The sequence below is a fragment of the Pelmatolapia mariae genome, linkage group LG8 (genome assembly GCF_036321145.2).
Source record: "Pelmatolapia mariae isolate MD_Pm_ZW linkage group LG8, Pm_UMD_F_2, whole genome shotgun sequence".
NCBI lineage: Eukaryota > Metazoa > Chordata > Actinopteri > Cichliformes > Cichlidae > Pelmatolapia > Pelmatolapia mariae.
In genome coordinates this window covers 20189185-20211505 of record NC_086234.1, presented here as the reverse complement: position 1 = coordinate 20211505, position 22321 = coordinate 20189185, and the positions used below count along the sequence as shown (strand labels likewise).

General features: G+C 38.4%; 1 protein-coding gene across 2 annotated transcripts; it reads left to right on the top strand.

Moving 5' to 3' along the window:
• Positions 1-1049: 1049 nt before the first annotated feature.
• Positions 1050-7429, top strand: kat7b (K(lysine) acetyltransferase 7b). 2 transcript variants are annotated; one of them, XM_063482094.1, is made up of 14 exons: positions 1050-1212; positions 2152-2302; positions 2535-2783; positions 2894-2976; positions 3405-3488; positions 3621-3719; positions 3819-3929; positions 4291-4482; positions 4704-4793; positions 4897-5037; positions 5129-5222; positions 5359-5505; positions 6068-6174; positions 6423-7429. In XM_063482094.1, exons 1-14 carry the CDS (start codon positions 1195-1197, stop codon positions 6522-6524), a joined length of 1668 nt encoding a protein of 555 aa, XP_063338164.1. In that variant the 5' UTR covers positions 1050-1194; the 3' UTR covers positions 6525-7429. The 2 variants fall into 2 exon arrangements, with proteins under 2 accessions (XP_063338164.1, XP_063338163.1); XM_063482093.1 differs by having other exon boundaries at positions 3621-3929.
• The last annotated feature ends 14892 nt before the right edge of the window (positions 7430-22321 follow it).

The window sequence follows — 22321 nt, the reverse complement described above, 5'->3', positions numbered from 1 at the left end:
AACTTAATAAGGTTAAAAAAAAGCACAAAAAAGGAAAAATACAGTCAAATGAAATAACAGGGCTCAATAAGTAAACATGTTGATAAAATACAATATATGATAATAACGATATGACCAAATTGAAGTTAACCAAACAAAACATGAATGTACATAAACGTGGCTCTTCAAAGTGAAACAGCTCAGTAAAATCAGTAAATTCAACAAAGCAAAATTTAATAGATACAATTTAAAAGTCTTGAGTCAGCCTTTTTTTATATTTTGGTAAGGAAATTGGAACTATGTGCAGCAACTGACTGGAGCATGTGTAAACATAGATAGGCCAAAAATAGAGTTGGTAAAAATCTAACAAGTTTAAAAGGCAGCTTGGATCATTTTAGTGAGTTTGAAAGTCAGTATTTGGTATGACCATCTTTATTCTCCAACACAGCCTGAACTCTCCTAGTCAAGCTATCTTGTAACTTCTTTAAGTAATCTTCAGGATGAGTTCTCCGGGGTTTTTAAAGGCTTCTTCTTTGGATAAAGGCTGTCGATACTCTTCCTTAAGAATAACTTCTTGACAGCCACCACAGCACTAAAGAAATTTCTGAGGCCAACAGTAAATGGATCCGCTGAAGTAACAGATATATCAGGTCTCGTGTCAGGTCCTTGATGGATCTCCCCCCCCTATTTCTTAAGCACATGATTTTCCAGATACTGTTCATCTGCTGTAAATCTCAGTGTTCAGTGATTTAACAAACAAAACAGCATTCCTCTGAAAATGGTCAGGTACAAGGACTGGACTGAAAATGTCCCAGAGAAAGCCTTGGGATCTATTGAACAAGAGCACTTTTTACAAAAATGGCAAGAAAGATTGGCTCCTTGGGAGTCATATTAAAAAAAAAGAAAAGAAAAAAAAAGACGATACTACGACAGTGCATTTCAAATTAACCCCCATCCAGCCCACTTCAGATTTTAGACAGGCATTAGTAATAAATGTATTTTATCCGGAAGTCGCCCCCTGCTGGTCTAGTGGTTACCGGAAATTCATTTCTTCGCTCTGTCTGAGCGAGGAATGCAGCTCGCGCTACTAAACGCTGTGTACATATAAACTAATAAAGTAAAAAATATATAAATCATTAAACAGTTTATTTTTTAAACTTAACGTTTACATTTGCTGCTTTAGACCATCGTGAAGTAGTAGCCATCAAGAAGAACATGCCTCGTAGAAGACAGGTAAGAGTACATGTAGGTCGCACAGGAGGGTAACGTTAGCTAAGTTAGCGCTAATGGTTAACCAGAAGGTTCCACCATATTCCATTCAATAATCTGACAGTGTAACGCGCTAAAACACGGTATTAGCATCAGCTGATAAATCTGCACAGAATAATTTAAACATACTGACTTTAACTGCATTGCCACATTCAGCTTGTGTCGGTATTGTTCGAGCTCACTAAACACCCAGTGTACAGTTAAAAGCAGCTAAAAAGAAGCTAAAACTTTTACCTCACGTTTGGTGAAATGTAACAGCGCTTTGCGGTCCATGTGTATGTAGGCTTTGCCCTAAGACTAAAACAAGATCAGTCCTGCTTAAATTGCTTTGTTTGTGAATACAGCGTTGTGCCACATTGGCTGGGGAAAAAAACAAATACTAAAAACCAAGAGCAGAGCTAACTGTTAACGCTAAGCTAACAACAATAACAGTTGACGTGCTAAGCAGACTGGTTACTTTGTCGTGGTAATTACTATACCTGTGACAGTATTTGGCCAGTTTTTTAACACTAGCTTTGCGGAATGTATTGCTTTGGTATTAGTAAGGCGTAGACGGCGTTAAGACCTGTTTATGCTGATAATAATAATTAAAAAGCTAATGGCGAGCTATCATTTGATTGTAGCCAGTCAGAAAACTAAAAGAAAAATGTCCACAAACAGCACCTTTACAGTGTTACTTCAGCTACGCTTTTAACTTGGTGGATTTATGACTCAACAATGAATAGATATGCTGTGAATGCTGAATTAACTACTCTGTGAAAATGTAGCTGCTATCGCCAGAACAACTCTGTCTTTTTGGCTTGTGGACACCATCAGTGTTATCCATGCTTGTTTTTTTCCGCACCTCTATTTGACATTATTTTGTAAAAGGTGCCTTTCATTTACCATTTGTTCCCCTGACAGAGACACATGGCTGGGAGTGGTTCAGATGGAACCGAAGACTCTGACTCCTCTGCTGAAAGAGAACAGACCAATAGCTCAGAAAGTGAAGGGACTGTGCCCAAGAGACAGCGCCTCACCAGAGCCTCCACTCGCCTTAGCCAAAGCTCTCAGGGTTGGCAACATAGCCCTATACATATGCATACATGTGTATATACACATACACACACACACACACACACACACACATATATATATATATATATATATATATATATATATATATATATATATATATATATATATATATATATATGTGTATATGTGTATATATATATATATATATATACATATATTTTTTTTTTTAACAGTGATTTCAGGATTACTTTTATTTTATTTTCCCTTAGATACTCAGGAATTAAAGCGAGCTGTGGATCACGATGAATCTCCACCACTGACGCCCACTGGAAATGCACCCTCCTCTGAATCAGAGTTGGACATCTCCAGTCCCAATGCCTCACATGATGAGAGCCAGGCCAAGGACCAAGCCAACAGAGATTCAGATAAAGATCTCTCCCACCGACCTAAACGCCGCCGCTGTCATGAAACCTATAATTTCAACATGAAATGTCCAACCCCGGGGTGCAATTCCCTTGGTAAAATATATTACTTTTTTTGCCAAACGTCAAAAGTATTATTAAAAGTTTGAACATGGGAAATATGGCATATCAGCAAACATCATGCTTATTTTTCTCTTTTTTCTCAGGTCACCTCACAGGAAAGCATGAACGTCATTTTGCTGTATCAGGCTGTCCTCTTTACCACAATCTTTCTGCTGATGAATGCAAGGTGAGTATTATAAATCATCTTTGATATTTCTGTCTTTTAGTTACTTTCTGATGTAACACCTAAGTTGGTTGTTCAGAATACTTTACAATATTATGTGAAATTACTTTATCTATACAGTTATTAACCTGAAACACTGGCAGCGGCTGGACTGTACAACTTTCTTTGGCACTGATACTCCAAAGGTTGAGTGTAGTAACAGACATTGTAGTACAAGTACATAATGTCTTTTGCTATCAGTAAAAACAGCCACAAGTAACACGCTTCATCATCTAAACAGGGATGTTCCCAGCAAATGGTATTAATGTTGTAGGTTGAAGTGGCTGGTATGAGTATTTGGCTGCCTGAGCCGTATCAGAGAGAAATGAGAGACAAAGAAGAGATATAATCCATGCTTTATTTATTTATTTATGTATTTGTTTATTTGTCAGGTAAAAGCCATTAGCCGCGAGAAACAAGAGGAGGAGGTAAAGGCACAGGAGGACAGCAACTCGCGCCATGCAACTCGTCACCAGGTAGGTATGCTTTAGAAATGAGAGCATGACATTGAATTTTAAACTTTGCTTAGTTATCTGTTTATTATTTAAACTACTGTCAGTAATTTCTCATACCAGGAAAGTGAATTGGTTATTTATCCTTATTTGTAGACACCAACACTGAAACAGATTCGATACAAGGAGCAAGTGGCTGAGATAAGGAAGGGTCGAAACTCTGGCCTGCAGAAGGAGCAGAAAGAAAAGCATGTGGTACATCACCAGTACTTTGTTTTGCTATTTCTAAGCTTATTCCACCTCATAGCTGGCATGTTACTTCATTTCCTGCTTGCCTTTTCTCGTGTCCCACAGGAGCATCGGCAAACACACGGCAACACCAGAGAGCCTCTGCTGGAGAACATCACCAGTGAATATGACCTGGAGCTGTTCAGGAAAGCACAGGCCCGAGCATCTGAAGACCTGGTAATGATGGGGTTTCACATCTCCATAAGTACTTGCTTTTTAGCATTTTAGAATAAGATAAAACGAAAACGAGTGGGGAATTCATCTGTAATGTACATTCCCTCTTTAACTGAAGCTAGAACTGGTGCCTTTCATTGTTCCAGTTATATTATTTTTCTTTAAAAACCGAGTTGTCACTTTATTTATTTATTTATTTATTTATTTATTTATGTATGTATGTATGTATGTATGTATGTATGTATGTATTCATTTATTTATTTATTTATTTATTTAACTGTCAGTATGTTAGCATTCCAGTTTTTTGATTGATAACCTCATCACACACATTGAACATTAATGTTTCCCATCTTCATGCCTGCAGGAGAAGCTGCGCATCCAGGGTCAGATCACCGAGGGCAGTAACATGATCAAGACTATCTTGTTTGGTCGCTACGAGCTGGACACCTGGTACCACTCGCCCTATCCTGAGGAGTATGCGCGTCTGGGTCGTCTGTACGTCTGTGAATTCTGCCTCAAATACATGAAGAGCCAGACCATCCTCAGGCGACACATGGTGAGAGAGACTGTAATCCCAAGTCATTGGAGTCGTGCTACACTTAGAAATGATTTTTATAAAAACATTCTAAACATTCATTTTTTGAAGTTCAGTTTTGGCAAACAGCCGTTGCTCTTATTACATTATATATTTTTACTGCACGGTGGCCTTTAAATAAGAGTAATTTATCTTTATGAACTCAATGGTTTTGAAGTAGTGTATATTATTTGTCTTTTCAGGCCAAATGTGTGTGGAAGCATCCTCCAGGAGATGAGGTGTACAGAAAGGGGTCTATATCTGTTTTTGAAGTCGATGGCAAAAAGAACAAGGTAAGAGTCTTACTTAGTGAACTCTGGCATGTTTTTTTCTTTTTAAATTGTAATCAAATAAATAAGCCACTTTTAAAGTAATCAGTGGCCATATCATCCCCAGATCTACTGTCAGAACTTGTGTTTACTTGCCAAGCTTTTTCTGGACCACAAAACACTTTACTATGACGTGGAGCCTTTTCTCTTCTATGTCATGACTGAAGCTGACAACACTGGCTGCCATTTAGTAGGCTATTTTTCAAAGGTAAAGAAGAACAAGGTTATCAATGATTGAATTTATATTCCAGAACAGAAATGTCTAAAAAGTGTTTTTTCCTTCTATTTATTTCTTTAAGGAGAAAAATTCCTTCCTGAACTACAATGTATCCTGTATCCTGACAATGCCACAGTACATGAGACAAGGCTTTGGAAAGATGCTCATTGACTTTAGTATGTATATATGTTAATTTATTCTGTTCTCAATGTAATCATTAAATTGCATTTTAGTCTTTTTGCATAATGAAATACAGATAATTCTCTCTTCCTTCTGAAAGTGTTCATTCTGACTGTCCTGTGCTTTATTTAGGTTATCTGTTGTCTAAAGTTGAGGAGAAGGTGGGCTCGCCAGAGAGACCTCTCTCTGATCTGGGCCTTATCAGTTACAGGAGTTACTGGAAGGAGGTATTACTCAGATACATGTACAACTTTCAAGGCAAGGAGATCTCCATCAAAGGTAAGTGAAAGCACAAACCCTATAATTTGGCAGCTTAAATTATATGTTTACAAAAAAGCTGAAAGTGGCTCTGTATTTTGTTACCAGTTACCAATTACCAGTTTAAAATAATCTTAATTTTAGCTTATATTGGCCTTGGTGAAGTCCCAAAGTCCATCTTCTGTCTAGTAACAAGCCAGTTTAGCTTCTTTCCCTCTTAGCTCACCTCTTAAGCTATGTTTTTTCTGTTTGGCTGTCCCTTGCAAGTAAAAGATTTGCGCAGCAGCAGCTGGGTGGGAGTGCTGCGCTCAAAGTCTGAGCCGTGTGCCTCAGATGACCATGAAATTCCTCCTCATTGACAGTCAAAAGCAGGAAAAAATGCCTAAACCAAAGTGTTTAGAGAAGTCTGAAGCTTGAGCTTTAGGCCCTTAAAGATTACTTGTACATACACTGATCTCAGAATGTATATCGATGATAGATAAAAGGAAGAGCATAATGAATCTGCACAAGAAGATTCATGCATTTAATAAACAAGACAAATGCATACAATGAATATTTGTTTTAATATTTGCGTGCTGCACAGAGATCAGTCAGGAAACTGCTGTCAACCCGGTGGACATTGTGAGCACCCTGCAGTCTCTTCAGATGCTGAAGTATTGGAAGGGAAAGCACTTAGTACTGAAGCGTCAGGTAAGCTGGCTTCCTCTCCGTTTTATTTACGCTTTTATTTATTTATTGAAATAATTGCTTTTGTATCAAATTATTTGGGTTACTGAGATCATTTACCTGTCTATTTCTAATATTTTGATTAATTTTGGAAGTAAACTTTTACGTTAATGCTGTAAAACACGTTTTATACCAGGCCCTGCTTTCCATTTCTATCTTGCTGGAAAAATTAGATGTGATAACCTAGCTTGTTACCCTGTTTCTCATCCCAGGACCTGATTGATGAGTGGAAAGCAAAGGAGATCAAGCGAGGCAATAGCAACAAAACCATCGACCCAAGCTCGCTAAAATGGACCCCTCCCAAAGGGACATAAACACTGAGAACCTCAGGCTACTGAAAACACTCGCCTCTAGCCTCACCAGCCACAAGTAGCCTAGACCTATGAACTGTCAATAAAGATCAGTGTTTTTTTCTTTCATCCCTTTGACCCTGTTTATTTCTTCTTGTCTGTAATGTGAATTTTTTAAACACCTTTTTATATTTTACTGTCATTTCTAGCCTAACCAGCATACGTTCCAAGTCAAATGCTTTTTGTCAACATTGTGAAACATGAGTGTAGAGGGTTTGCTTTAAAACTGCCTTTGTGTGCTGAATGTTAAATGATGAACGGTCCAATGTGATGGATAACATTAATGTTAGATTAGAATAGCTACATTTGAGTGCATTTAGAGGTTATTTTTATTTACTATGAGAAATGTGCTTTTTGACAATGGTGGTTATTCTTTTGGAGCGTTAATACAGTAACTGTTAGCATGAATCGAAACATGAAATTGAGCAGGGTGTACTTTTAATGAGTATGATTTATGGTAACACGCCTTTGGTTGGTATAAAATTGTATAGATCTTCGTCATAATGTCTTTTTTTTTTTTTTCTAATTCCATCAATACAGGATTCTGATCCATTCCTTTGCTGAACCTGCCAATGATGAGGGGAAAGAGGAGATTTTTAATTTGCTGAGGATATAAAATAAAAATGTAACACCACTATATGAATGCACATAGAAACAAAACAGCCTCAGGTTTTTATACTGGTACAATTGTACCTTGCTTGTATGGGTTCTCTGAATCATGGATCGCAGTGGTCTTTGCAGAACGATTTACTTTGGGTAGAGATTCTGTAATAAACAGGAAACGTTTGACTAGGATGGTTTTCGGCTTGTACTTTGAATCATAGCTGTGTAATGTGTATTAGCACTTTGATATTTTTAATATCAATAAAGCTGCCTTGATATTTTGAAATATCTACAATTTACATGCAGTCTATTGATGTTTTTATGCTTACCACCACTGGAAATGCTTCTTCCCATCAGGCCCACAAACATTTCTCCTTTATTTCCTATAAGAATAAGAAATATGCAATGATGCTGTGATTAAATATTAGATTCCACTTTCTGGAACTACTAGTTTTCAAAAATGTTAGTATGATAAGAGTTCTGCTTCAATAAGGTCAAGCCACTCACGTCTTTTTACTTGGTAGGTTTTTTTTGCATCTGTGAAGAGATAAGTCTATTGTCACGCAACAGGCTTTAATACTTATTATGAGACATAAAAATGGTGATAAGCACAAAAATTTGACATTATGTTATGCTTGGATAAGTTTCAAGGTTACCTGAGCGTTTCCCCATGAGTCCGTAGAATCGAAGGGCTTTAGATCTTTTTATTACACTGGACATTGGGCTGGTCAGGCTTGTCTGCAGTGATTCATCCTGCAAGAAACATTTCACTGATATTTTACTTCAAGTAAACCAGTTTTTATATTTAAAAGTATATCTACATAAGAGTCTACAAGCAAAAGCATTGTTAATGCAATGGTCGTCTAACATTTTGAGTTTCCTTTCCGTGTCTTCTTTCAAATTAGTAAAAAACAAAACAAAATAGATTCATTTGCAAAAATGTTAAAAATACATATGCACCATTATAATATGTGTTACTTACAAAACTTTGCCTCTTGTAAAAAAAACAAATGCAGAATTTTAAAACACACAGCTTTCAGCCTTCTTTGAAAGTATATTTTTTTCTTGTATATAAGCAAGAAATCTCAGCAATCATCTAAGATTTTCTCTTCTTCACCTAAACTTGAACAGAATAAGTGAATGAACTCAATGCTTTGATATTTAAATTTGTCCATCGATCAACCCATTATAAAAACAATAGTGCTTCTCACCTTCCACTCTTTCAGAAGTCCTCTCTGCTCTTCTGCACTGCACGAAAATCTCTGATAGGTTTGCACCAAAGCACAAAAAGTCACAATAACCAGCTGGATCTTCCAGTTATCCATTGCTATCTCAAAGAGAAAAGCTCTGCTTCTACTTCTTTTTAATCAAATATATTTTTTATCCCAGCAAAAGCTAATAATACATTACAGATGATGTTGGCAGGATGGGTTTTCGTATTCAGTCTGTGCCAACTGCATCCATGGCGCCTTTATACCTCTAAACCCCTGCTACTAGACCCCTCCCCTCTAAACAGGACTATTCACTTGCCACCATTCAATTTATTACAACTCCCTGATTTATTGTATTGGAGTATTTGTAAAAGATCAAACTTTTAAATTCTTTCCCTCATACTTTGTAGTCATTAAATGGGAGAAAATGTTATTGAATTAACAATTAAACTTTTTTTTTTTTTTTTTTTTTAATAATTGGACCTATAAAACGTCATCTAAAAATTTACAGGCAGGGGTCAATTCTAAGAAAAAAAAAAACACCTCTTCAATATCAAATATTTACATTTGAGAAGGTCGCCTTTCATTTCCATCTTTATTAGACGTCTAGATTGTGGTTGGTCTAAAAATATTCTCCTCTTGCTCATTTGTGACCTTGTGATGTTCACATGCTTCTTTGATATTACAGAGGAAGAGGGCAGGGCACGCCGGCGTGTCGGGTCTTTGAGTGATGCTTTGTAAATATACCTGTCTACTTTGAAGGTTTTATTGGGTCGCCAGTTGACTTGGTGAATGTTTAGCTGGGAATTTATTAAGCAGGAGAGCACAGCTGTGACCTCAAAGGTCAAATAGACTGAAATAAAAGTGCGTTGACTTATTACGATTTAACACATGTGGCAGCGCTGAAGGTTGTGTGGTGCACCTGATGGTCAGAAGTCATACACAGCAAGGTGATGGGTGAAGTTCTCAAAAACGCAGATGAAATTCAAGCGCAATGACGAATGTATGAATTGTGTTACATGACATTTGTGACCTCAGATGTGTGGAAAATGCTGGCAATGTCAATATTTGTAACTTTTCCATTAAGCGATATGTCAGCAGGGTGATTTATTTTCCATCTCCTGAGATAATTACACTGTTATTAAACCTTTTGGTACTCTTTACTTACTTAGCCATTTAAATGCTCCGTTTTAATGAAAGCTGAGCCCCCCCCCCCGCACACACACACACACTCTGGTCATAGAAATTTCTGGAGGGGCAATTACTTGACAATCTGTGTGCTGCAAAGACACCCACTCGAAACAAAGCTGACACACACATCAAATGCTTTGATCCACACACAGGTGCTTCTGTAGGAAGACAAGCCCGGGACAATTATCCCTGAAAGGCAATTACACCTGAACAACCCTCGTGTGCACGTAGTCTAAGCCACGGCTAACGTGGAGTGGCGAATCAAAAGAAATCAGAGGCACAGCATTTCCATATGAAATGGTTGAGTCACAAAGAGCTCCCGTAATGACAGAACGCTGCATTTCCATGTGACGCAGTGGTAGAGGCCTTTTCAGGATCTGCGCTGCTCTGACAGTGATTCACTGCGGGGCGCTGAGTTTGAACTTCACCTGTGATCCATTTCACCTTTAAATAAGTGAAATATGGGTTAGGACTGTTCTCATTGTTCTTATCTTTTCATTATATTAAAAGAGACATACAACTACAACTTACACACACTGTTGTTAGTACTACGCAGCCTCTGAAAACCATTTTTAATGTCTTCTGTGTCTCTGGTGAGAGCTTTCTACAGCAAGTAACCATGCTGATGTCATGTTTACCCAGGCCTCTAATTGTGCATTCAGCATTTCCCAGTAAATCCTCTTCATCTACTTCTTTATCCACATTTCAAAGACTGCTAGAACTTTCCTCATATGTGTAAACATTGTTCAATAATCAAAAAAGTTCAAGCAGTAATCAGATGGGGCTATTCCTTATATTAGCACTGAAACACATCCACTGTATTACACTAATCAACATCAGGCAGGGAAATTATGCATGACAGAAACCAATATGCTGTGTCTGTGGATAATTTATCAGTGGTCTGAACTAATGCAAACCATACTCTTTTGTATTGTGGAGTCCATTACATAACTGGTTTCATATGGTGTTCACATGTCACCACGCTCTTCTTTTAATAGGGATGGTACTTTCTGAGACAGCTCAGATAGACTTTAAAGTGGCTTTAAAAGGCTACAGGCACATACATAAATGCCAATACATGAAACAAGGTGGCGCAACCTGACAACACCAGTTACGGATCCCTCATTAGAGCTGTGGGTCATAATATCCTGCTGACAGACACTGTATTGTAAGATGTCTCGCTGTGGTAACTTTAGTCATCAGGACTGATGCTACCTCTTCCTGCCTTGGGGTGGTTTTATGGTTGTCACAGTTCCTATCTGCATATCTTAATCCATCTTAATACTAACAAGTTGGTCCATTCATTTGGAACTAAGTGGGTTTTGTTGAACTGAATGAACCAGTGAATGAATTTTTAAAAAATGTGGCAAAGCATGGTCACTGTGCTGGTATAAAATAGTGTATAATATGTGTAGGAGCTACAATAGTGTTCAAAAGTCTTTGGCTGCCCCTCATTTCAGACTTCTTCAAAGGTAGTCTCTCTCTTTCTTTGGACTTTGGCTGCTTTTTCACTTATTTTCAGTCCAGTTGTCGCATTGATCTTTTCCAAAGGAATGATTTGTGCTTGTTTGTTAAGCCATTTAACACAGATCTATGAATCATTCAATTATAAAAAGGCACTTAACTCAAGGGATGAACCAGGCCTAAAAACTGTTTACAGTAAATAAACAGTATGTGAAAGTCATGTCCTTAAGAATTAGGAAAGAAAAAAGAACAGCAAAGACCTGACACAGGACCTGAGAGATGCATCTGGCTCTTCTGTTGATTCATCTACTGTTCACTGGAGCCTCATCAAAACTAACTGGCTGCCAGTTAGTTTTGAATTAATTTTAAAAATTTTATTATTTGTTTTTAAGGTGTTGCACAGGTTAGCACCCTCATACATTTCTGATCTTTTAAATTGGTACACTCCTGCAAGATCACTGAGGTCTGCGGATCAAATGCTCCTGGCTATCCCAGGTCCAGATTAAAGCACAGAGGAGATCAGGCCTTTGCTGTGACTGCTCCTATAGTTGTGGAACAAACTGCCCCTTCACATCGGGACCTCACCAACATTGGACACTTTCAAATCCCATCTGAAAACCCACTTTTATTCCTTGGCTTGTAAATCAGAATGTGTTTGTACTACTTTCATGTATCTTATTTCTTACTCATATCTTCTAATTTTATGATTCATTTTCTTAACTTTTATCATGCCTTCCTATGTTTTCATGTCTTTTGATTATCTTAAATGTACAGCCCCTTGGTCAACAGTTATTGTTTTAAATGTGCTATATAAATAAATTTGACTTTGATTTTGACTTTTATGAATGTTTGCATATTTCAGTAAATCATTTTGCCTATTTCTCATTTTTTGCACAGTACCGCACATCACAATGTATTTTTTTCATGAATTGTGTCAAAACCATGTAGCTCCAAAAAAAAGTGATGTAATTAAACTGAATTCATTAAATTTAGATGGTTAGTTTATTACAAACTACCCCCTACAAAATGATAATGCAGTTAAATTAGTATTTGGAACAATGTGACTAGAAAGCAGAAGTATGAATTTGGAGAAGTCATGTTATGTTTATATAAACGTATGTGTACCGGTATACAGTGAACATCTTATCCAGCAGGTGTCAGTGTTGTCTAACACATAAATTCAAAGCACCAGAACCTCACTGGAGAGACCAGGCTTGATGAATATATTTTCCTCCCCATGGGCTTGTTTTTGTCTATTTATATGACATAGTCAAAAATGAAAGAATGTGGCAGTATTGTTTTGGTCAGGGGCATCATCACACATGTTATGATTTGTCTTTAATTTTTGTGGTTCTTTTTTGTCTTTTTTTGTGTCTTTTTTTCTTTTTCTTTTTTTAATGAAAACAATATTTTACCACTACAAAGACATCTGCTTGTGCGTTGTTGTACACTGTGAAGTGGCATTAAACCACATCCATTAAAACATGAAACTTTTGCTGCTGCGAAAGTACCCATTTTGCATAAATAAATGCTTGAGACTTTGTGTGATGGCATCTGCTCAGGCCGCAATGTCGATAAATGTGAAACACATTTCAACACTTTCCGAGTCAGAAAGTTTCAAAACTGGCACCGGTAGGAAATTATGTAATAATGCTAATTATTTTATATATTTCGCTCAGTTTCGGAGCACACTAAGGCATAACTAGAAGCAAAAACGCAAGTGCATATAAAAATATAAGATATAAGAGAAATCAGGTTTTGTCAGTAACTCCCAGAGAGACCTGATGCCCATCATTTTCATGAATCACACAGGAGCAACCTTTGTGTGAAAGAGTCCACTCATATGTTAGGCATTACAAAGCAGTATACACGTAACTATAAATAATGTTAAACATTTCACTATTTCACTTAGTCTGAACGCCTCTCTTAACTCTCTTGTTCCCCAAGTTGTTTTTCTCGTTTGGTGCCCTGTGGCACTTTACTGTGGTTTCTCTAGAGAGGCATAAATTTGGCTCTTCAAGGCTCTCTGAGAATGAAATACCACTGTCTGCCTTTGCATGTTCAGACTGGGGGCTTCAGGCTGATCGTGGTGGCTCTAGCTTTCTCCAGTAGTATGAGACAGCCTGGAGTCATGGGATTGAACCGAAAGAAGCATAAGATGTGTTTGATTCTACCACACCAGCAGCTCCAGCAGTGCCATCTCAACTTTCTTTCGAAAAAATTGGAAAAAAAAAATAAAAATACAGATACCTTTGCCATGATTGATGGCAGCATTTCACGCAACTTAAAAAGTAAGCAGTCTTCAGTGTAAACAGATTATAAAGAGCCGTTTCCTCTTTGATAGATGATGAAGGCATTATTCCACTGCCTCATACATCAGCAGGTTGTGTGTATATCTTATCGCAGTGGTCACGCTTATTTGGAAGTGATGTCAGGTGGAGAAATTTTGTCAAAGACAGAAACATGTTCTCTCTGAGAGGCGTGTGCTGGAAGCAGCTGATTGTTTACTTTGGAGCTCCTCAAAATCACTACTAGAGGGTTGGTGTTTCAGTGTTACTGCATAAAATCATCAAAAAAAATCATCATTCCCTTAGTATTATGAAAATCCTCGCATTTTTTAAAAATAATTTTCCTTTGCATAGCTTGAACATAGCCATTGTCTTTAAACCAGTTCCACCCCTAACTTCTGTGGGCCATGTTAGCTGATTTTCACGTTACACAACTGGATTATTCTGATCATTCTAATGATTAACCTTTGTTGGAAGCAAAGTGTTCTTGATACTAGTTTTCAGATATGTAGGTCAAATCATTTAGATTCCATTCAAAATCGGTTTGTTGTGCTCTGTTCACTGGATTTAACTACACATCCTTTGCCTTAAGGGATAAGCTAACATTTTGTCAATTGTGCCCTGTGAAGAGAGGATAAATGTCACACTCATCTGTATGGTTATTGTGACAGTACAGATACTTCATTGATTTTAATTGATAATAAATTTTATGTCACTTGGACTCAAGCTGACCTTATTGGAATTGCAGATGTGGAAAGTATAATTTAGCCCTTAGTTAAACACAAGGGAACCAGTTTACTTGGTTCTGTTCATCTATAACAGAGGGATGTTGCTAACATAAACACACTTCATTAGCAAGATAAACCCAGGTATACAGATACCTTCTAATTCAGGCTGGGAAGCTAATCTAAACAGCTCTTTTGAAAAACAGTAACCTCTGAAGAGTTTTTATGAAGTTTTCTTGTGAGCCATAGATTTGGTGACAGCTTTGCACCAGGCTATATATATAGCATTTTAACTTTTTAATACTGTAAAACTTGAACATGAGAGTCTATGAGATTTATCTTCTCTTGACACCAGCCCCAAGTGGCCACACAATGAACTGCAGTTTTAGCATTTGGGTTGGTATCTATTAGCCTAATCTTTGAGCCTCAGCTCTGCTCGGTCTGAGACAACAATTAAACCTACATGTTAGAACCTATAAAATTGATGTTTTTCATGTTTTACTCATATAAACAAAGAGGTGTGTTCATGATATAGCTCTGGCTTGAAGCATGCTAGCTGTTTCCCCATTCACCAGTGGGGAGAACTGGAAATTATGCTAACTCTGACATGAACTGAATGCAGAATATAGCTTCATTTTTAGTATTAAGGCTTTAGACTTGTACTGAACTTCTTGTCTGTGTCATTTATATGTTGGATTCCTCTGTCTCAGTGTGATTATTTGTTGTCTTTTCCCAGCCTCTCTTTAGCATTCTCCAACATCAGTTGGTCGGTCAGTGCCCACTGGTCTCCAGAGGCTCATAATAAACAACGTTACTGGTCTTCTTGTTTGCTGGGCTCTTGTGGCTTCTTTGACACTCTCAGCCTATGGCAAGGCCTCTTTTGGTCAGATCTGCTTACTTTGTCGGAGAGCCAATCACCAATTCATTCCCAAAGCCTCAGAGGTTCAAAAGCCAAGTGCATAATTGCTCCTTAAATCAATCTGCAAATTTCGTGGTATCCGAGCGGCGAGTTGGCCTGGAATCGTTTATTCACAAGGAACAGCTGTTCATAGTATGCATTTAGAGTCGCAGAAAATATTACAGTGTCCTGGAGGAAATTACATGTGAATTGGGGATGATACATTCAATTATAAGCCTGTGGTTTCCATGCATTTCATATTAGCCTTAGTACAATTCATCCTATTTGCTAACCTTTAACGGTATCATTGTGTTTTTGCGGTTCTGATTGTGGGAGAGACCACACAGCTAGAAAAGTGTCCCAGCTCTGTGTCTGACAGGTTTCCCACCACATAGTTTGAGATGTGTCCCTAAATCCCTCTTCATAAACTTCACTCTGTTTGTGTGCGAGACAGAAGAAGCAGCCAGCACGGTTGTCACAGTGTCACTTTAAAAAAAAGAAGAACAGACAGGACTCATGTCAGTCTTTCCTCCTTAATAACAGCTCCTCTTCACACACACACTTTGATGCCCACGGCTTTATGAGTCCTGCTTAATGCACACTGTCCTGCTTGCTGCTTCAGTCTCTCTCTCTCTTTAGCTTTCTGTCTCCATCTCCTTCTTCCTCTTTCCCTCCCTCCTTCTGTCTTTCTCTGTCTCTTCACTCCTCCCACTCCTCCTCCTCTCCCTGCTGTATTTGCAGTCAGCTTTAGTGCCAGACACCCTGAGGCAGCGGTAGCGCCAGCGAGTCTTCCCACCTCTGTTTTTGTGGTGGGAGATGACATGTCGAAGCTTTGAAGGGCAGAGGAAGGGAGGGAGAGGGGGAGGGAACGGGAAGGGAAGGAGCACATCACTCGGCGCGGAGGAAAAGCAAGGGACCCAGAGAGAATGTCATGTGGCCTGCAGTCCGCCCAGATATTCTCTTTCTCTCCCTCTCTCTCTCCTTCTCGGGCTGTCTATGTGGGCAGGCAGGAATGGCGACAGGAAGCAACCCCTCCTCCTTCCTCCCTTCATCCTCTCCTACCCTCCTTTAGCTCTCTACTCACTCCTCATGTCTTCCCCGCTTCGCCACCCCCTTTTCCTCTTTCCTATTCCACCTCCCTCTCTGCACCTCTTCTCTCCCTTCTCAGGGCCAAGTTTCTGTTCGTAAACTGCCTTTTTTTTTCTTTTCATCCCTCTTCTTTCGCTTTGTCTGTCTTCCTCACCCACAGGCGTGCCTGTGCATCATAACTCACTTGGTGTTGAAGTGTGCTGAGGTGTGTTGAGGTGTGTTGAGGTGTAAACTGTCAGTGACTAGCAGACAAAACATGTTTGATTTTGGTATTACTCATCTTTCCTTTAAAAAAAATCTAGGTGTATTTTTTTCCATGCATACATAGCTACCATATATGCCTTACACTGCATTTTAATACGCTATGTTTCACAAAGCCGGTGCCATTAAAATAACTGTAAAATTCCCACAGAGCAAGGCTAATAAAACAAAATCCCAATAAAATAGCAGCAAATGTGATCTGGGCTTTCAGGTATTTAACTGTTTATATTCCCACTGGAGGAATGTGGGGTTTGTGTACTAATATGTGTATCGGAGCAATGGGATTAGCACTGAGGTAGACAGGATGGGGCCGCACACAAACGATCAAACATCCTGTCAGACATGCTCTGGTGAATGAAAGAGGTAGTCTTGCCTTTGTTTGTTTCACAGAGAAAACAGAAGACGCTCACAGTGACTCTCCAAATCAAGCTAATAAAATGATGAAAGGAACACAGAAGTCTTCACCGTGACATTAAAAAAATTCCACTGACTTTGATATGTGCTTCTAACAACCACACCACCACTCTTGTGGCTGCCTTCTCACCTGTGCTCTTTCAAAGCAGTGACATATCAGTTACACGTGTAAAGCACACACGAAAACACAGACAGAGTTTTAAAATGTCTGAGCTGCGATCAAAGATTTACTGGTTAGTGCCCAAAGAGACACTGACATGCTTTTAAATTTATCCAAAATTACTGAGTGTTTTGGTTGAGCCTCAGTGTACTCACTAGTATGTTTGTATTTTTAAATGTAGCTCTTACTACATTTTGCCCTAGCTGACTCTATTATGCTTTGATAAATTATAATGCAGATAGCTACAGTGGCTTCATTTTTGGCTCTCATCATTCATAAAAATTAAGCATCATCTTTATCTATTTTGTCAGGTCTAAAATCATGCTGCATTTCCTTTGTGGTGACTCATAGTGTGTTTTTCTGCAGACCATATATTATGCCAAGCAGCAAAACTGTATTTCCGCCAGTGGCCACTTGAGGCTTACAAAATCCATATTGACTATTGTGTTAAAATATCTAACGTCAGCATTGAACTAAACCACCTAGCACAAAAAATTAATAAATAAATAGTTTTCTCCCTAGTTAGAGCTGATAAGTGTACCTGGCAGCTCTTTTGGTGAGTGAATTTTTAGTTTTTTTAGCATTAGCCCACAGTTCTATGGATGTAGCTTGCTAACCAAGCTAGCTAATGCAGCCTGATAACACTTCATCTGATCTAAATGTGATGACGTCTTTTGTGAGCTCCAAAGAAAGAAAATGGCTTCAAAATGCTGGCATGTGCACACATTTGTGAAAATAGGAATTTGTAAGTTTATGTTCAGATTTGGAAATTTGGCAACCTTGTTAACAGAACGTATTATTAGTATTATCTCACAAAACATTGAAAACAACAAATTTGGTTTTATTCTTTTGAAGTGAAGTGCTTTTAATGCAGATTCTTTAGTCAACATACAAATCTGAGTACATGCTTTTATACATACTGAAATAAAATAAAAAACAGATAACTACTGAGAGTTAGATTACGACAATAATACTCCTGAGGATACAAAACAAAATAGACGTCACTTGTTGACCAAAATATGTGGCCTTCTCTCATCAGATGAGCTCACTTGCTGCTAAAACACTCACATGTATGTGTGTGTGTGTGTGTGTGTGTGTGTGTGTGTGTTTATATCATTGAATGACATACTATTTGTGTTTACACGCATTTGTATGGATTGTTTCACTGCAGGCCAGTTTGATATTTCAAGTCATTGCGAGCGTCAGAAAGGGAAGAGATTACAGGGTAGAGCAGCAATAACACACACTATTAGCAAGACAAGGTGTTATTATGCCTCTGGTGTCAGGTGAGATGTCAGAGCAGCGGCTGTGTGTCATGCTTACAATTGCTAGATCAGCAAACTTACACAGAAACGAGTCAACCTGCTCTCTGAAATACATTAACAAAGAGGCAAATATATAAATCTTTTCTAAATGAAAAGTAATGTTTTGTGTTCATAGCTTGATTAGTTGATATATTCTGGAGAAAATATGGTTGGTTTTGGAATAAAACATTCAAAAATAAATCAAAATTGATACAAAATGACATTTTGAAATGCCTAGTTATGAAACCTGTCATCGCATTGCAACATATACAGAGTCTCTTGATTGTTTGGATAAAGTCACAAACCAGCCTGCTGTTACAGTGCACTTTTATTCTTTCACTTTCAGATTTGAAATTTCCTCTGTGAGCTTTTCTCTTTACAGTAAGTGTGTTAAAAGCATTAAGAAAATGCCCGTGGCCGCAAATGTGAATGAGCACATAAATTTTGCCGGCCTCTTTTTTCTCTCCTTCTTTCTTGTTGCGTCTAAATTTTCCATGCCTGGCCTCCCTACTGCTGAGAGTGCTGTTCCTCGAAGCCGCAGTGTATTTTGAAGCAAGGTCGGGAGAGAGCCAGAGGCTCCAAAATCAGTCACAAGACTCCCAGTGTTCCACTGTTCGGCTTGGTCTTGGCATCGACTCCTGACCAGAGAGGTCTAGCTAGCCGCAGCCACTGTGTGTGTATGTGTGTGTGTTTGTGTGTGAACATATATACCCTTTCCCCCTTCCAGCTTCTAAGACTATATAGAAATAGCTACGGTTGCCTCGTTTATGGGCTCTCCCACATAGACACAGTACCCAGGTGTGAGTCAGAGAGGCTTGAGTAAAGTTTCTGTTGGAAGAATTTTCAGTTTTTGTTATAACCCCCAATCCATACACACAGTCTCCGCAATAGTAAAGTATGCATGTAACTTAAGTGGAAGTGAGCCCAGATGTACTGGAGTTTGACAAATATGAACACAGGCAATTCAGGGGAGCTCCTCTAAATTGCTTCCATACAGGCTGACAGTGATGAGGTCATCCCTCACAGAAAAAAAAGAGCCAGTGATTCTGACAATGCTCAAATTTCATACTTTTTGCAGTGCTGTTATTATAGACCATCATACAGCAAGAGGATAGTCTGTCGTCAGCCATAAGCTTGTCTTAAAGATAGACCTACAGCATTCTGTTTAGAAAAAAAAAGGATGGCATTGGTGGATGAGGGTGGACCACACATCAAATGCTCACACTCGATTAACACATATGGATCTGACATTAATCCTCAAGGTTCCTTTAAGTATGTCAATGGAAAGCCATCCATCTGTCTTCGTCTTCAGACGGAATATCCACCCGGGGTCTGGAAGTCTAGGACGCAACACGCAAAACCACAGTGAATATAAATAAATGGCTGTATTTCTCTCTCTGCTTTTGTCTGGTCAGGACACTCCATGGAGAGCCTGCCAAGTTGAGCATCTACATTTGGGTTTGGCTGTTCCCCTCTACCGACAGCTCAGCCCAGGCCAAACCACAGGAAAAGGAAGCAAAAAGGTTCTCTCTGAAGGGCTTATAAAATATTGTCCCGGGTAAAAATGGCCGAGGTGAATGGCAACATTCAGTTTCTCCACTACAAACAAAAGGGTTTTTGAAGTACAGACACTGGGTAGTCATTGTTATTTTTTCTTCCTTTGCTGCTCAGGCGCTTATGTTTTACTTTTCTCATAGTTCATTTTATGTTGTTAGTAAGTGCTCTGTGCTTTCTTGCAGAGATATTGTGCATGATATGGTTTAATAACCCCAAAGAATAGTACTTCTAACTGTTTAGCATCACCTCCGTATAGTAATGATTTCAAATTACCTGGAAATATCATCACTTATAAAATTTGGTCTGTGAAATCCATGTGATTGCTTTTTTTAAAAACAGTTTTATATCAGTTGGAAATATAGTAAAAGTATATGATAAAACCCAAACTATTTTCATAACAGCCAAATGTGTTTGGGAAAAATTAATGATGTAGCTTCGTGGTGCTCCTTTAGCCAAGCTTTTCAGGTGTTAAATGCTAATGATCGAACTCAAAAAGTTTTACATATTATTTACCAGTGTCATTGTGTCAGGGCAAGCAAAGTCAGCTGTGCTTGTCCAGTGAAACCTAAAAGGCATCAAATTAAAACCTATCAAAGTAAAAATGATCTTCCTTCTTAGAGCTCAAACATGATTAGGTCATAAAAATTCTAGTCTTCATTATTTGAACTACTGCCATTTTATCACTGTAGTTGGCTAATGTTTGTGGAACTGAGCTTGACTCTGAGACATTAAAATCTATCATATTTGTCATTTGATGGGTTACCAAAGAGACACAAGTTTTTGTGGATAAGCCTCTGGTCTTTCACGTGAAATTCATGGGAGACTAGTGTGCTAGACAAGCTGCTGCTGGCACAGCTTTCACTACTCTGTGATCAGTTACAGTACAATCTGCACATTGTGTGGAAACTGACCCAGCATTAGCTGGTAAATGAGTACTCTGTCATGAAGATTTTTCTATTTTGTTTTTTACAGAAAGGCAGACATTGTCTCTATTTGCCTTTCTGTAAAAATACCACTAATATTTTCCATACAAACAGGACACAAGTATTTGTCTTCTCTTATAGAGAGAGATCGCAATTTAGTAGCATCCATAATGGAGGGTAAAACAATTCATGACTATCTTTCATCCCTCAGAAACACCACTGGAACCTGTGCCTAATCAAAACTGTTTGTGGTAAGCAGTGTTTATGGTTTAGTTTTACGTTACAGTGATTTATTATAGGATAACTTACCTGTAGGAGGAAATCAAGGCTTCCTTCTGCTGCCTTTTTTTTCAAATGGATGAATAGTTGTTCAGTAAGATACATTTATAAGCCAAACCGTTTATTTACAAGTATTACATTATATGCAGGAATGCTGTTATACTAGCATAAATCTCTCCTTCTCCAGAGAATCCCAGTTTGTTAATGGTGAGTCATACTTACATAAGAAATAAGTATTATCATATCCTATTATTATAGGAGTAAGTCATATTGGCATCTTGTCACTACTACCCCAAGCACTCTGAATGACAACAAAAACTAACAAATAGATGAACATTTGATAACTAGCTATGGTTAGCTAATTAGCTTTTACATTATTGACACATCCTGACAGAAAATATGCATGACTGTTTGTACTTTGCTTTTATCTTAGTGACAGTGTAAGAAGTGAGATTCTTCACTGCTCTGGCAGTAAATTTGTTGTTTTTAGCTATGGAAATGCTTTGGAAGATCCAGTATATGGATAAAAAATACTTAAATGTTGCTCTTCTTTCAAGACGTGGTCTAAATATGCTTGTTTGAAACTGCTGGAAAAATTACTATCCAGCATTGGCCAGTTAGCTGTAATGGTGTTTTTGTTTTTCAGGGTCATGTAAATGCAAACTATGAAGTCCCTCCAGTGGGCGTAAACAAATCAAAGCACCAGCTTAGTGCTCAAAGTAGCAGTGTAAATGAAACCAGAAAAAATTGAAAACATTGTCAGACTTTAAAATTTTAAGTGCCAGTAATGAGTTGAGTTACCAGTTTTACCAGTGTTCAGCATACCTGCAATGTGAACCGTAAAATTGAAGCGATCTGTGATGGTGGTGGAAAGAACCTCTTCCATTCCAATGTTTTTCCATCTCTCCTCTGTGGAGATTTGCCCTCACAACAAACACACATATATAATACAAACCAATGTCAAAAATAGTTAGAGTCAAAAAGTAAAGCAAACTAATCACCTCCTACACTCACAGATACAAACCAAACACACAAACATGCACCACATGCATCCTCCCATCTTCCCACCCACTGTTTCCTTGACAGTGTCTTAGACAGAATGTAGTTGCATATCTTTTGTGCATGGATCTCTGTTGCATGTCCCACATATTTCCCAGTAAGCTTAACAACAGATCAGAATTAATGTGTGTTTAAAGAATTGAAGACATGAAGGTACATGACTGCATGGCTAAAAGCACCGGAGCATGGAGCGTATGCACGCACGAGGTGTGTGTGAGGGCTCAGGCCGCCTTTGTCATGTGATGTGCATGGAGGGCCATCTGGTCACCCATGCCATGCCGTGGTCCCTGTGAAGTGCTGTCAGCGTGGCTGTTGTGGTCTCCCGTGGCGACTAG